General features: G+C 40.8%; 1 protein-coding gene and 1 pseudogene across 2 annotated transcripts in view; one reads left to right on the top strand and one right to left on the bottom strand.

Moving 5' to 3' along the window:
• Positions 1–16,997, top strand: part of FNBP4 (formin binding protein 4) — a 53,945-nt gene that overhangs the window by 29,703 nt on the left and 7,245 nt on the right. For both annotated transcript variants that reach the window (XM_031653428.1, XM_031653429.1), the window contains exons 9-14: positions 3,554–3,678; positions 6,010–6,114; positions 7,475–7,608; positions 8,584–8,771; positions 15,534–15,844; positions 16,140–16,284. In XM_031653428.1, coding sequence (XP_031509288.1) covers positions 3,554–3,678; positions 6,010–6,114; positions 7,475–7,608; positions 8,584–8,771; positions 15,534–15,844; positions 16,140–16,284 — 1,008 coding nt within the window. The remainder of the gene's footprint in view (positions 1–3,553; positions 3,679–6,009; positions 6,115–7,474; positions 7,609–8,583; positions 8,772–15,533; positions 15,845–16,139; positions 16,285–16,997) is intronic.
• LOC116269938 lies at positions 12,677–12,768 on the bottom strand (annotated as a pseudogene).

Below are 16,997 nucleotides of genomic sequence, written 5' to 3' on the forward strand. Positions count from 1 at the left end.
CTGAGGCAGGAGAATGGCGTGAACCCGGGAGGCGGAGCTTGCAGTGAGCTGAGATCCGGCCACTGCACTCCAGCCTGGGCGACAGAGTGAGACTCTGTCTCAAAAAAAAAAAAAGTAATATACTATTTGTATTTTGTAACATTCATTGAAGAAATCTAAAAGGACAGTCAAAACTAGAATAATATTATTTTAATTTCTTAAACTGATACTGGTTACATTTATGCTGGGAACCAGGCCGCACCGCAGGAGGCGAGCAATGGGTAGGTGAGCAAAGCTTCATCTGTATTTACAGCCACTCACCATCACTTGCATTACCGCCAGAACTCCACCTCTTTCTCTACTAAAAAATACAAAAAACTAGCCGGGCGTGGTGGCGGGCGCCTGTAGTCCCAGCTACTCGGGAGGCTGAGGCAGGAGAATGGCGTGAACCCGGGAGGCGGAGCTTGCAGTGAACGGAGATTGCGCCACTGCACTCCAGCCTGGGCAACAGAGCGAGACTCCATCTTAAAAAAAAAAAAAATTAATAGAATTAGTGGGAAGATTTTGTTTCAGACAATTTGATAATAAAGAGGGAATATTAATATTAATGATCAGGTAAAAGGAGAGCTAGGCTATTATAAGGTTAAGGACTTAATAAAAAGTTTTAGGCTGGATGCAATGGCTCATATCTTTAATCCCAGCATTTTGGGAGGCTGAGGCAGGAGGATTACTTGAGTCCAGGAGTTCGAGACCAAACTGGCCAACATAGCAAGGCTTTGTCTCTGCTGAAGAACAAAAAATGAGACTGGAGGAGGTCAAGACTGCAATGAACTGTGATCACACCAGTATACTCCCACCTGGGCGACAGAGTAAGACCATGCCTCAAAAAAACAAAGCCAGGTACTGTGCCTCACACCTGTAATCCCAGCAGCTTGGGAGGCTGAGGTGGACAGATCACTTAAGGCCAGGAGTTTGAGGCCAGCCCGGCCAACATGGCAAAACCCTGTCTCTACTAAAAAAAAAAAAAACAAAAACAAAAACAAAACAACTGGGCATGGTGGCAAACACCTGAAGCCCCAGCTACTTGGAAGGCTGAGGCAGGAGAACTGCTTGAACCCAGGATGTTGAGGTTGCAGTGAGCCGAGATAGCGCCACTGTTCTCCAGCCTGGGCAGCAAAGATTCCATCTCCAAAAAAAAAAAAAAAAAAAAAAAGTTTAGAATATTAAAAGCCATTTAAAGTCACATTTTTACTTCTAATCCTGAAGATGAAGGATTAACCAAAGTCACAGCTCTCACATTTGAGGTATTTTGGGCTTTTTTTATTATTATTTTCTAGATGGAGTTTTGCTCTTATTGCCCAGGCTTTTTTTATTATTTTTTTAGGCTTTTTTTATTATTTTATTTTTTATTATTTTATTTTTTAGGCTTTTTTTATTATTATTTTCTAGATGGAGTTTTGCTCTTATTGCCCAGGCTGGACTGCAGTGGTATAATCTCGGCTCACTGCAACCTCCACCTCCCAGGTTCAAGTGATTCTCCTGCCTTGGCCTCCTGAGTAGCTGGGGTATTACAGGTGCCCAGCACCACACCCAGCTAATTTGTTGTATTTTTTAGTAGAGACAGGGTTTCACCACGTTGGCCAAGCTGGTCTTGAACTGACCTCAGGTGATCCACCTGCCTTAGTCTCCCAAAGTGCTGGGATTACAGGCGTGAGGCACCGTGCCTGGTCATTTTTGGCTTTTTAAACTGGCAGTCATTTATTTCATTTATTTATTTATTTATTTTTATTTTTTGAGACAGAGTCTTGCTCTGTCACCAGGATGGAGTACAGTGACACGATCTCGGCTCACTGCAACCTCCGCCTCCTGGGCTCATGCCATTCTCCTGCTTCAGCCTCCCAAGTCGCTTGGGCTACAGGCACCCACCACCATGCCCAGCTAATTTTTTGTGTTTTTGGTAGAGATGGGGTTTCACCGTGTTAACCAGGATGGTCTTGATCTCCTGACCTTGTGATCCGCCCGCCTCAGCCTCCCAAAGTGTTGGGATTACTGGCAGTCATTTAGACTGTGTGAATTAGTTTGGGTATGCAGGTGTTACGAAGCAAAGATAAAAGAGTTCATATTGTGTGCTCTGTTTAAGTTGGTAGACCTCTTCTCTTTTGGAGATTCCCATTACCAGTAGACATCAGCACCAACTAAATAGGTGGGTTCCATATAGATGTCTGTAGATCTTCACCAGTTTAGGAAGGAAATTACCAGATGGTTTGAAAATGATGCAGGCCGGGCGTGGTGGCTAATGCCTCTAATGCCACTACTTTGAGAGACCTAGCTGGGCCAGTCACCGGTCAGGAGTTCAAGACTAGCCTGATTAACATGGTGAAACCCTCTCTCTACTAAAAATACAAAATTAGCCAGGCTTGGTGGTGCATGCTTGTAATCCCAGTTACTTCGGAGACTGAGTCTGGAGAATCACTTGAACCTGGGAGGTAGAGGTTGCAGTGAGCTGAGATCATGCCACTGTACTCCAGCCTGGGCAACAAGAGCAAAACTCCATCTCAAAAAAATACTAATAATAATGATGCAGCCTGGATGCAGTGGTTCACGCCTATAATCCCAGCACATTGGGAGGCTGAGGCAGGCAGATTGCATAAGACCAAGAGTTCGGGACCAGCCTGGGCAACATGGTGAAACCCCGTCTCTACTAAAAATACAAAAACTGGCTGGACATGGTGGCACCTGCCTGTAGTCTCAGCTGCTTGGGAGGCTGAGGTGGGAGGATCCGTTGAGCCTAGGAGGTCAAGTCTGCAGTGAGCTGAGATCATGCCACTGCACTCCAGCCTGGGCGACAGAATGAGACCCTGTCTGTCTCCAAAAGAAATTATAATGCTAATAATGTTGCTCTTTTGAGCACCTTACCCTGCAACTTGTTAAAGAATTCTTACATATCCCAGGTTTGCTGTCTAGCTATTGTAAGTAATTGAAGCAGTGGTATTCTGGAAGAGAAATTAGAAAAGGTGTTAAGGAGAAGGGGAAGGCAGAAACTTCAGGGTAATTTGATAGACTAAAGTAAATTTTACTTATAGATGTATTTTAAGAAAGTTGATTATAAAGGATTTTTATTTTATTTATTTATTTTTTGAGATGGAGTCTTATTCTGTCTCCCAGGCTGCAGTGCAGTGGCACAATCTCGGCTCACTGCAACCTCCGCCTCTCAGGTTCAAGCAATTCTACAGGCACGTGCCACCACGTCCGGCTAATTTTTTGTATTTTTAGTAGAGACAGGGTTCAACTGTGTTAGCCAGGATGGTCTCGATCTCCTGACCTTGTAATCTGCCCACCTCCAAATGCCAAAGTGGTGGGATTACAGGCGTGAGCCACTGCGCCCGGCCCTGAATTGTTTTTGGGTTATAAAGACAGTAGGCTGACAAGTTTGAAGAGTTTTAACAAGTAAGTAAAACAGGCAAGAGAGAAAGAACTTAATAATCATTTGCAGATATCTGCTATGGGGAAAGATGTATATAGTGCTCTATAAGTATTGGTACTTTGGTTTAATTTTACATGTTTTCTTTTACAGCAATTGGTGCTGAAAATTCAGAAAAAACAGATGAGAATTCAGATAAAGAGGTGGAAGTAGAAGAATCTCCAGAGAAAATAAAAGTACAAACAACACCAAAAGTAGAAGAAGAACAGGATTTGAAAGTATGTATATTACTTGATGCAACTTGACAAATTTTTATCATTATTATTATTATTATCATTATTTTGAGATGAAGTCTAGCTCTGTCACCCAGGCTGGAGTGCAGTGGCACGATCTCGGCTCACTGCAACTTCTGCCTCCTGGGTTCAAGCTATTCTCCTGCCTCAGCCTCCCCAGTAGCTGAGATTACAGGCGTGCACCACCACTCCCAGCTAATTTTTGTATTTTTCATAGAGACGGGGTTTCACCATGTTGGCCAGGCTGGTCTCGAACTCCTGGCTCCGTGATCCGCCAACGTTGGCCTGCCAAAGTGCTGTGATTACAGGCGTGAGCCACTGCGCCCGACCCGCCAATTTTTTTTTTTTTTCCTTTTTTTTTTCCCCCCCCTAAGGCGGAGTCTTGCTCTGCCACCCAGGCTGGAGTGCAGTGGCCTGATCTTGGCTCACTGCATCCTCTGCCTCCCAGGTTCAAGCAGTTCTTCTGCCTCAGCCTCCTAAGTAGCTGAGATTACACCACCACACCTGGCAAGTTTTTGTATTTTTAGTAGAGACGGCATTTCACCATGTTGGCCAGGCTGGTCTCAAAATCTTGACCTTGTGATCCACCCGCTTTGGCCTCCCAAAGTGCTGGGATTACAGGTGTGAACCACTGCACCCGGCCCAATTTTTTTTTTTTAATGCCAGTTATTATTAAACTGCTTTCTGTTAAGTAGTAAAAGTAATAGTAATGTTTCCAAACCTAAATTGTTTACTTGGTTAGATGAAAAGATCATATTTAAGCCTGAAATAATTAGTTACAAGGCTAACTTGATACTGAGAAATTATCTAACATCCTAACTGCTTAATTGCTTTCTTCAAATTAAGCCTCTGTTTGAGAAGCAGTAGCTTATAGGCTTCTCTAGTTTGGGAGAAAAGTCACAGATTTAATTCCGGTGTGCAATACTGGTCTTTGCACAAAGGCAAATTTAGTTTGAATTGCATTTCTAACCTAATCTCATGAGAGAGTTGAACCAAATAAGTATTGGCTATTTAAGGGTGGTCTGTTGGAAAAACCACTTAACATGTTATTTTGACTTGAAAGAGTATCCAATTACTAGTTAGGGAACAACCAAGTAGAAGGGACTGGGATAATTAATTTTGTTTCGGGCTTCAGCAGGTGGCTAATATAAGCAATTAATGGATAAATGGCAATTTGACAATATTGGTATTTATATCATTCAGGATCTATTTTTTCCAGCTTTGTTGAGCTATAATTGACTATACATATATCTTGCATGTACTATGTCATAATTTGTTATATATGTATATTACGATATGATTATCACAAACAAGGTAAATTAACTTACATATCACCTTACCTTGGAGAGTTGTCTTGTGTGTGTATGTGGGGATAACACATAAGATCTATACTCTTAACAAATTTCAGGTATCGTTAACTGTAGTCACCGTGCTGTGCTTTAGATTTCCAAATTTATTTTATTTTATTTTATTTATTTATTTATTTTTTTTTTTTTTGAGGCAGAGTCTCGCTCTGTCGCCAGGCTGGATTGCAGTGGCACAGTCTTGGCTCACTGCAACCTCCACCTCCTGGGTTCAAGTGATTCTCCTGCCTCAGCCTTCCAAGTAGCTGGGACTACAGGTGTGCACCACCATGGCCACCTCATTTTTGTATTTTTAGTAGAGATGGGGTTTTACCATGTTGGCGAGAATGGTCTCTCTTGACCTTGTGATCTGCCTGCCTCAGCCTCCCAAAGTGCTGGGATTACAAGTGTGAGCCACCACACCCGGCCCCAAAATGTATTTTATAACTGAAAGTTTATATTCTTTGACCAACATCTCCCCATATCCGCCTGTCTCCAGCACCTGGCAACCACCATTCTAATTCTACTCTTTGAGTTTTCCATTTGCAACTATTGAATTCCATGTTGTATTAGAATGCATTATGATGGGCTGGGCACAGTGGCTCACATCTGTAATCTCAGCACTTTTGGAGACTGAGGCAGGAGGCTGACTTGAGACCAGGAGTTCAGGAGCACCCTGGGCAATAGCAAGACCTTTGTCTAAAACAAAATAATTGTTTTGAATAATTTTTAAAATGCATTGATTATGTAGATATGGTATTTGATTCCTGTCATTATTTGTCACTTTGTTATGTGTATGATGTTACTATAAATTAGAATTTTATATTCTGGATAACTAAATACAGCTGTTGAGGGAAGGCTGTTTATAGGCAGACCTATATTTCTGATGTCTATAAGAATAAATGAAGGATTGTACATAATACAGAAAATGTTACAGATTCTAGTTTTACTTTTCTTCTTTTCTGCATTGTAGTTTCAGATTGGAGAACTGGCAAATACCCTGACAAGCAAATTTGAATTTCTAGGCATAAATAGACAATCCATCTCCAACTTTCATGTGCTGCTCTTACAGACTGAGGTAAGTTTTTTTTGGCGTAAACAGTAAGTGAATGAAATGCTGTGTGTGTTACAACTCTGTCTTGCTTACATTTTAAGCCTAAATTTAAATTTTTAGCCTTGAAGCATATTTGAGCCAACAATCCAAGAAATAAAACTGTATTAACCAAAGCACAGTAAATAGATTTTTTTCTCACAAATTAAAATTAAATTCTGATGGTCAGATGAGGCCACGTAATGTTGAAGGTACTTTGTAAGTGTTAAAGCATTATCAGTCTGTTTAAAAAGAAAAGTTGAATCCTGTTTGTAACTTACATACTTTACAAAATGGCAGGGCAGGATTAGGTAAGGAGCTGCTGTAGGAAGCTGACTAATTTCCTTAAGAACTGAACCCTTCCCTTGGCCAGGCACGGTGGCTCATACCTGTAATCCCAGCACTTTGGGAGGCCGAGGCAGGTGGATCACCTAGGGCAGGAGTTCGAGATCAACCTGACCAACATGGTGAAACTCCACCTCTACTAAAAATACAAAATCAGCCGGGCTTGGTGGCACATGCCTGTAATCCCAGCTACTCGGGAGGCTGAGGCAGGAGAAGGGCTTGAACCCAGGAGGTGGAGGTTACGAGCAGAGATCGCTCCACTGTACTCTAGCCTGGGTGACAGAGCCAGAATCTGAGTCCATCTCAAAAGAAAAAAAAGAAACAAAACTGAACCCTTAACTGATTACTAACAGTACTGGAATAATTGAACTATCTTCCCAAAAAAAGTAAAACTACTGGGGAAACCAATCTTAATAAATCCAAAGGGGAAGACAAAACTACTACTCATTTTCACACATACTGGAGAGTTGGTGGTGTAAAAAATATCCTAGAGCCCAATTTCATTTTTTCAGAACTCTGTCGTGTACTTAAGATTTTTTTTTTTTTTTGAGATGGAGTTTCGCTCTTGTCACCCAGACTGGAGTGCAATGGCACAATCTTGAATCTTGGCTCATCACAACCTCCGCCTCCCAGGTTCCAGTGATTCTCCTGCCTCAGCCTCCTGTGTAGCTGGGATTACAGGCGCCTGCCACCACACCCAGTTAATTTTGGTATTTTTAGTAGAGACAGGGTCTCACCATGTTGCCCAGGCTGGTCTTGAACTCCTGACCTCAGGTGATCCACCTGCTTTGGCCTCCCAAAGTGCTGGGATTACAGGCATGAGCCACTGCGCCTGGCCTTAAGATTATTTTATGAGATGAAGATGGGGTTTATTTTCCTCTCCGGTCTACTCTCCTGCCAGAGCATAGGGATATAGTCTTGGAGCAGAAGGCTTATATCCCCTTTGCCTGTGTCTCCTGACATACAATATTAAGTCTTTAACTTATTTGTCTGTTTATTCTAGACTCGAATTGCAGACTGGCGGGAAGGGGCTCTTAATGGAAACTACCTTAAACGAAAACTTCAGGATGCAGCAGAACAACTAAAACAGTATGAAATAAACGCCACTCCTAAAGGCTGGTCCTGCCACTGGGACAGGTACGCACTCTTCTCCCCTTTTCACCTTTCACCTTTGACATCTCAGACATGATTTGTGATCACCACCATCTGACGACATGACAGCCTGTCTGGAGACTGAGAGCAGCTGCAGTTAGCGGTGCTGGGCAGGCAAAGCACCGCAAGCACAAAGTTTGGCCAGCCACACATTGGAGAAACAAAAGCAGTGTTTAAAGTGTACCATGTAACGGATTTTTTCCCAAGATATGGACAAAGCTGGTTTTTACTCTCCAGAGTGTTGCACGGAGTAGGGCGGGCTTGGGGGTTAAGCGCATGCGAGAGCTCTGTGCGCTTTACAGGACCTCTGGAAGCAACTACTCCTGATTAACCTCGGTGAAGTTAAGGAAAACTTCGTGGCTGAAGATGTGAATGAAGAACAAGATTACTATCCTCTGCCAGCAGGTCAGATGAAAACATTTCTTTATATATTTGGCTTTTCTTGATTTTTTTTTCGTTATTTGAAATCTTTGCTCTTTTATTTTTCAGCTCCCAGATCCTCTCCCTCTCTTTAGCTTTCACTGTGTTTGATATCAAGAATATGAAATGTGAATTCCACGGTCCAAGAGGGGAAGAGTCACCTTTCACAAACTTCGTTGTTCTCTTCTTTGGAAGGGAAATTAGTGTTCTAGGCGATTGAGTCCCTTCATTAATGAAACTTGAAACCCTGTTATGCATTGGCAAATAACAAAAAAAGAGAAAAATGTTTTCTAAGTCTCATCTGTTGGAGTGAGAGGGTTCAGGGCTGTATTCACAGAGTTGCTGGCAGTGCAAATAGCTTTGAATTATCCTTGGTTCTCCATTCTCAGTTGTCAAAGCTCTTTGTTGCCTTTGTGAATAGCAGTCCATTAAGAGGTTCGTCCCTGTGAGAGCAGACTGCTGTCCTGGGACAGGACCAAATGGAAGTGTCTTTGTAGGAGAATGGGTTTTAAAACATGTGTTTTCTTTCTTGTAATTTAGGGATCATAGACGGTATTTCTATGTAAACGAACAGTCGGGCGAGTCTCAGTGGGAGTTTCCAGATGGTGAAGAGGAAGAAGAAGAAAGCCAAGCACAAGAAAGTAGAGATGAGACTCTTGCCAAACAGACCTTGAAAGACAAAACTGGCACTGATTCAAATTCTACAGAATCCTCTGAAACTTCCACAGGTGGGACAATTTACCTTGTACTAATTGCGCAGAAATGACTTTAGAAGAAAAATCTTACTAATTTACATCATTAAAAGAACAGATTTTATGTCATAATAATGTAAGCTTCTGATTGAGAATAGTGATGTGAACTAAAACAAGGAATGCATGAGTTATTATGGTTGGAAATCAACATACTATTGTTATCATGTATAAAACTATACCCCAAAATGAAAAGATAAGCCAATAGATTTTGATTTTAAAAGATTGTTTTATAACCATTCTATCATGCCCCTGACTAAACTGTGGGTCTCCAAAAATAGGAATGCTAATTAGTGCTAAAGAACTAGATAAACTATCAATATATGTGGCATGCTGAGATTTGTTCTACATTTCTATACAACACTTAGTCTGTTCATATTGCAGCCTCATTTCTCACCTCCATTAATCTTACAAAAAGGATGGTTGGTACAAATCAAAATGATATAAAGAAATGCCATTAGTGCTTGTTTCAGAGAAGCAAAATAGTTGATCATTAAAAATCACAAGCAATCTTCTCTGGTCTAAAACAATTGACAATAGGATGGATCATTCCATTTTTAAGGTACTCTTAGAAGAATTTAGTTTTTTAAAGGATAGGCTTTCATGCTCCTCAGTTCCTTTAAGGATCTGATAGCTCTTCAGAAGAGCCTCAACTTGACTGCCACATTATTAAAGAAGCAATTTTTCCCCCTTTCAATCTCTTCCTGGAATGACAAATATAAGTGAATAATGAAGCATACTTAAGACTTCAATTAACCTTTACCTTTTTTGTTTTTAGTTTTTAAAAATTTTCCGGTTTGTAAAGAAACTTCTACCTTTTAATCTTAAGAATTGGTAGCTATTTGTTAAACTGATGGCATATGAAGGCAAGAGTCTATAATAATAGTAGATCTTTGAAAATTTGAAAAAGTGAAATTTGTCAATAACAGAGTTAGGAGCTGAATTATTTTGTCTGATACTTATCCAGGTTGATGCTTGTACTCTGCTGGCTCCCTGATCATAGTAGAAAAGCACTAGTAATGTACCAAATGAAACTGGTTGTGTGCCAGATGATGTTGTTAACTTCTTAAATAGCCTAGGAATCGTCAGCAGGTCACATACAACTGCAGTGATAATTTTAGAACATAGCAAAAGGCCGATTTTATTCTACTTCACGTTTTAGAAGTGCATTTTTTCAACTTATGGGGCATTTTCCTTCTCTTTTACATGAAGAGATTTTCTTTTGAATATTTTTCCTCTCTTTTGGTAGCAGTGATAGACATGTCTAATAATATATTGGTTCTTTTCGTTTGCTTTTTAGTAGTTAATGAACTGAAGAGGCTTGATCATGGTTCTGGATAGGTGGCTCCACTCCTGACCACTGTCAATGTCCCTTCTGTGTTCCACAGTTGAAAATGCCACTGTTACCAATTTTGAGTGTTCTGTGAACACTTGGGATTAGTATTAAGCTGTTTTCTCCTTTTATGACACACATAGTTGATGCTGTCTGGTAAAAGGAGGCTCTTGAGCCATTCCTATTTAATTAAAACAGAACTAGTTGTAGTGTAGGAAAAAGCCACTGGTAAAACAGATTATATTCTTCAGCCTCTCTTTATTGAGAACCCCTAGAATTGCAGGATAAACTTGATCTAAGTAAAATCCAAATCTTACACTAAGGTCTGTGAGATTTAAGAGCAATAATCAACAGTTCTAAGCCTAATAAAGAGAGCTCTTAATCAACTCAGTGGTGGTTAAAACCAGCTGTCTTTTAAAGAAGAGAAAAAGCAAAACACAGCAATGCCCTGTCTCTTTAGAAAATTGTTTTAAAAGTTAGCCAGGTATAGTTAGTGGCCCACGCCTATAGTGCCAGCTATTTGGGAGGTTGAGGTGGGAAGATTGCTCAAGCCCAGGATTTAGAGGCTGTAGTGAGCCATAATTGAACCACTGCACTCCAGCCTGAGCGACAGAGAGCAAGACCCTGTCTCAAAAATAAAGTTGGGGAAGGAGTGCAAAATTACACTGTGAGAAGCCAAGGAAGTTTCAACGTTCTATTTATTTTTCTAAGTCATTTTTAATCATTATTTATTGTTTCAGTGTTTGAATTTAACATTATGATTTTAAAGATGGAGTGGGTTCTAAAGATGAGTTGGGTTCAAGATATCCAATGTATCTGTTATATTGGGCTTATGTCACTTAGGTGAAGTTTAGCTGCTTTTTCTTTTTAATCTCTATGGAACAATTTGTATAATTTCTTGCTTTAAATTGCTAAACTGAGCTCTTCATTCAAAATACTAAACAATAATTTCTATTTGGGGGAAAATTAAGGAAGGCTTTCTATACATAGAAATAAAGATGCCTAGGCCGGGTGCAGTGGCTCATGCCTGTAATCCCAGTACTTTGGGAGGCTCAGGCAGGTGAATCACCTGAGGTCAGGAGTTCAAGACCAGCCTGGGCAACATGGTGAAACCCTGTCTCTACTAAAAGTACAAAAATTAACTGGGCGTGGTGGCAGGCGCCTGTAATCCCAGCTACTAGGGAGGCTGATCCACGAGAATCACTTGAACCTGTGAGGCGAAGGTTGCAGTGAGCCAAGATCACGCCATTGCATTCCAGCCTGGGTGACAGAGCACAACTCTTATCTAAAAAGAAAAAAAACGCCTAGAGAAACAAGGTTCTTAGGTGCAGTGACTCATGCCTGTAATTCCAGCACTTTGGGAGTTTGAGGCAGGAGGATCACTTGAGCTCAGGAATTCAAAACCACCCTGGGCAACATGGCAAGACCCCATCTTTGCAAAATATTAGCCTAGCTTGGTGGTGGTCCTAGCTACTTGGAAGGCTGAGGTGGGAAGGATCACTTGAGCCTGGTAGGTTGAAGCTGTAGTGAGCTATATTCACACCATTGCACTGTAGCTTGAACAACAAAGTGAGATCCTGTCTCCAAAAGAAAAAGGAAAAATGGGAGCTTTAAAAAATTAATTTTGGCCAGACACAGTGGCTCACGGCTGTAATGCCAGCACTTTGGGAGGCCAATGTGCACGGATCACTTGAGGTCAGGAGTTTGAGACCAGCCAACATGGTGACCCCCGTCTCTACTAAAAATACAAAAATTAGCCAGGTGTGGTGGCAGGTGCCTGTAATCCCAGCTACTCGGGAGGCTGATGCAGGAGAATCACTTGAACCCAGGAGGCAGAGATTACAGTGAACTCAGATTGCACCTCTGCACTCCAGCCTGGGCAACAGAGTGAGACTCTGTCTTTAAAAGAAAAAAAAATGAAGAATTTGTATGCTCATAACATATTCAGTTTTAAGCTTGTAGCTTTTAAATCTTTTAGCATGTAATAAAAGCTGCTTAGGCCGAGCATGGTGGCTCATGCTTGTAATCCCAGCATTTTGGGAGGCTGAGGCAGGAGGATCACCTGAGGTCGGGAGTTCAAGACCAGCCTGACCAACATGTAGAAACCCTGTCTCTACTAAAAATACAAAATTAGCCGGGTATGGTGGCATGCCTGTAATCCTAGCTACTCGGGAGGCAGAGGCAGGAGAATTGCTTGAACCCAGGCTGTGGAGGTTGTGGTGGGCCAATATCGCACCATTGCGCTCCAACCTGGGCAACAAGAGTAAGAGTCCGTCTCAAAAAAAAAAAAAAAAAAAAAGCCGTGTATACCATTTTAATCTCTGCTTGGGCTTCAGACTTAAATATTCTCTTAAACAGCAAAAATACCAACTAGGTTAAATTTAAAAGCAAGGAGAAGCATCATTGTAATACGACTTCCGTGTGTATTCAAACTAGAATTTTCTGATGGTCTTCCTAAGGTAAAGGAGATAATTGTCATTACTATGACACAGCTTTTATGTTTTGAATAAACTTAGTTTGGAGATTCAAGTATTTTTATTATTTATTTTCATGTGAGACGGGTAATGTGCAGACCTCATAACAAAGTTTGAGGGAGACACATTGTACATGAGAATTTGAAGTGCTTATGAAACACAAAAGCAGAGGCCTGGTGCGGTGGCTCACATCTGTAATCCCAGAACTTTGGGAGGCCAAGGCACCCGGATCACTTGAGGTCAGGAGTTTGAGACCAGCCTGGCCAACATGGAGAAACCCCCTCTCTTACTAAAAATACAAAAAATTAGTCGAGTGTGATGGTATGGGCCTGTAATCCCAGCTACTTGGGAGGCTGAGGTAGGAGAATCGCTTGAACCTGGGAGGTAGAGGTTGCCTTGAACGTGGGAGGTGAGCCAAGATTGCGCCACTGCACTCCGGCGTGGGCTACAGAGTGAGACTCTGTCATAAAAAAAAAAAGGGAAAAAAGCATTGGATTCACGTATTCTAAAAATGCTCCTTGTTTGTGGCTAAATTTATCAAGTCTAGTTTAATCTCATATTTACACAGAGTTTAGTTAATTCTAATTAGCTTTGTTGGAGGTCATAAACCACATTATTAACCTTGAACTGACTCTGTGTTTCCTTGAGTTCCTCTGCATAGCGGTATGTCACCATTGTAAACATGTTGATTGCATTATGCTTCTAGATGAGACATCCACCAATATTTGAAAATCTCACTGGTCCCAGTGCAGTGGTGTTTGCAACTAATTGATCACAACGTTACAGACTTTGTTTCTTCTCCATTGCCGCTGCTTCATTTGACTAGCCTTTTAAAAAAAAAAGGAAAATAGAGAAAATCTTAACTTATATTTACCTACTATATGTTGTGATTAGTTTAATACAAGGAAGTTTAATCCTTAATAATTACATTAATCCTCAACATTTATTAACTTAGTTCCGATGTAGTCCTTGTGTACTATTATATAAGGTAGACTGCTTGGCCATACTTGACTTTGTCTAAAAGTTAATGCATAAATTAATATTAAATATGGCCAAATACAAAAGTTTAATGAGTCATTTGAGGTCATTTAGCCAGAAAACTGCCTTAATGTTCCTGGTGAATGTTTTTCAATGTCCTTTTCCAAAAGTAGCAGTAAGCAGCAGTCTTAAAATAATTAAGGAGATGTGGGAATGATGTTGTTAAAGTCTTTTACACAATGTATTGTCTGTCTGTTCCATAAAAAGTAAAACTACTCTATTTGTGACCAGCTTGGGCAACACAGTGAGACTGTCTCTTAAAAAAAATTAACAATTAGCCAGGTGTGGTGATGCACACCTGTAGTCCTAGCAATTCAGGAGGCTGAGGTAGGAAGATCGCTTAAGCAAGCATTTGAGGTTAGAAAGAGCTATAATCGCACCACCTATACTCCAGCCTGGGCAACAGAGCAAGACCCAAATGGTTGCTTTGTTTGTTTTACCTTGTTGAGTGCCAGTGTGTATTTTGAGCAAAGCAGTGTAAATGGCCTTCTTGCCCTAGAGTCTTTCATAATTGAGCCTTATTTAATCTACCACTTTGACCATGAAATTTAACAGGTGACTCCTTCTGAGTATCTACTCCAGGTGAAGTGAGATTTTTTTTTTGACTGAGATGTCTAAAGCTCTTGGATTCCTGGTATTTCACCAGGACATCTTAGTAAAGCAGGAAGTATCAGATGAGGAAACAGACTTGAGTTCTAGCTCTGATCTGGCCACTAACATTGATATGATCTTGGGCAAGTTAGTTCCTGCCTGGGTTTCATTACCTTTAACTGAGGAGGTTGAAATAGATGATTTCTCATGTCTCTTCTACTCCTAAATTCTATGATTTTAGGGAGAAAATCCCCTTCAACATTCCTGGGATATATATCTAATAGTCCCATATATTGTGAAACTTCCCTATTGACGATAAAGAGGGCTGGGGAAGGCTACAAGTAAGTATATCCTATTTTTTCTAATCTTTAAAGGTTTTCCCAGCAGAGAAAAGACAGTAATCAATGATGGCTTTTACAAAGTTTGAGGAAAGCTGATCCTGCAACTTTTCAGCTGCAATTTCGTAATGTAGACTTCAGCAACAGCAATTTCAAAACCTCTGCAGTTTTAAAAAATCTGAGTTATATACTTTGAAGATTTATCTTCCTAAATTTCTCTTTTATCATCACAAAAGTAAAAATTGCCATCCCTAACTTGTGTCTCTGTGATTTCACAAATGAATGTAATATATGCAAAGGTGTGAAGGAATGATATAGTTGACAGTAGCACCTTGCAAATGGATTTTTAAAATTCAGTAACCCAAATTAAACACAATGGGTAGAATTTTCCTAAGTATTTTGAATGAATATTCTGGGTCATCTTCACTCACTTTGTCTAGCTCACTAAAAAATAAAGTATGTGGAATAATTATTGCAGGTGCACATTATTCACTCACTCCTTCACTTTTGAAATAGACTCCAGACTATTACTTTTATTTGTGTATGTTGAAGCTTTTGAGTGTTTGAAATAAAAAACTTCAAACTACAGATTCAGATGACTGCATTTCTCATTGAGTTGATGTAATATTCTTCTTCTACTCATCCATAAATATGGACCCAAAGGACAATTATAACACAGATGGGGAAGGTGCTATGAAGTTCATAAATTTATCTTTCCATGGAAGTCATTTTTGAACTGAGTTGTTGAATATTTTAGCGACGTCAGTATAGAATAGATGCCTGTGGGCCAAATTTTTTTCAAGGAAGGAGCCACTCCCTGCTGTTTGACACCAGATTCTATACTGTTTTGTACACTGCGCTAGGTTCCTACAAATGTTTGTCTTATTGACCAGTTGAACATTTCTATGAATATAAGCCAGGGAGTTTTTGTCTTGCTTTTTCCCTGACTCTTAACCTGTTTTCATAGGTTCTCTTTGCAAAGAATCCTTTTCTGGTCAAGTTTCTTCTTCATCACTCATGCCACTTACTCCATTCTGGACCCTCCTTCAGTCAAATGTTCCTGTGCTTCAACCTCCATTACCCTTGGAAATGCCACCACCCCCACCTCCACCTCCAGAATCACCTCCACCCCCTCCTCCACCACCTCCTCCTGTGGAAGATGGTGAGATCCAGGAGGTAGAGATGGAGGATGAGGGAAGTGAGGAGCCCCCTGCCCCAGGAACAGAGGAGGATACCCCTTTGAAACCTTCAGCACAAACCACAGTTGTAACTAGCCAGGTAAGTAATGCCCTTTGGCATTCTGAATGATTTTGAGGACTGCAGCATGATTGACACCATGTTTTATTTTAGAAGCATATGTTTAAAGGCCGGGCACAGTGGCTCAGGCCTATAATCCTAGCACTTTGGGAGGTCGAGGCAGGAGGATTGCTTAAGCCCAGGAGGCTGCAGTGAGTCACGATCTCACCTCTGCAGCTCGTGCAACAGAATGAGAGCCTGTCTCAGAAAAGGAGGTGGGAGCAGGCTATGCTTAACCATGACCTTCAGCCACTGATTACAAATGTTTGTGTTTCAGAGTTCAGTTGATTCCACCATCTCTAGTTCTTCTTCCACTAAAGGAATAAAGAGGAAAGCTACAGAAATTAGTACTGCAGTGGTTCAGAGGTCAGCTACCATTGGCAGTTCTCCAGTTCTGTATAGCCAGTCAGCTATAGCTACAGGTAATTGTGATTAGAGCATGGTTTTTCCTCAATGTATTGTTTCTTTTCTTTTCAGCATTAGGTGCCATAAAAACTAAAGAAATGTTAAAGACTCTTGATTGCAAAGACTGTCAGTATGCATTTATTTTACTTACTTAAAAAACAACAACCAAAAAAAAAAAACCACACACTTTTTAACAGTTTAGCTGGCGGTGCACAGTGGCTCACACCTATATTCCCAGCACTTCAGGGGGAATGGTGGATTGCTTGAGCTCAGGAGTTGGAGACCAGCCTGGGCAACATGGCAAAAGCCTGTCTACAAAAAAGACAAAAATTAGCCAGGCGTGATAGTCCGCGCCTATAGTCCCAGCTACTCAGGAGACTGAGGTGAGAGGATCACTTGAGCCCTGGAGGTTGAGGCTGCAGTGAGCTGTGATCACACTGCTGTACTTCATCTAGTCTGGGCGACAGAGCAAAACTCTGTCTCAAAAACACAAAAAACGTTCAGCACATATCCTTTCAGATTGTCTTTTGTATATTTATGTACATTGGTGATTTTGATGTTTAGGTAGTTTAATGCCAAGGTATTCAAAATTAATATATTTTGCTACTAGCAAATATGGCTATGTTTTTTAGAAAAAAATATACTGGAATCATTTTCTATGTGATCTAATCCCCACTTTTCTTTTCATTGCATCTGTTCTTGTCATGATGTCCTTTTTATAGTATAATTT

This window comes from Papio anubis, chromosome 12 (genome assembly GCF_008728515.1).
Source record: "Papio anubis isolate 15944 chromosome 12, Panubis1.0, whole genome shotgun sequence".
Taxonomy (NCBI): Eukaryota; Metazoa; Chordata; class Mammalia; order Primates; family Cercopithecidae; genus Papio; species Papio anubis.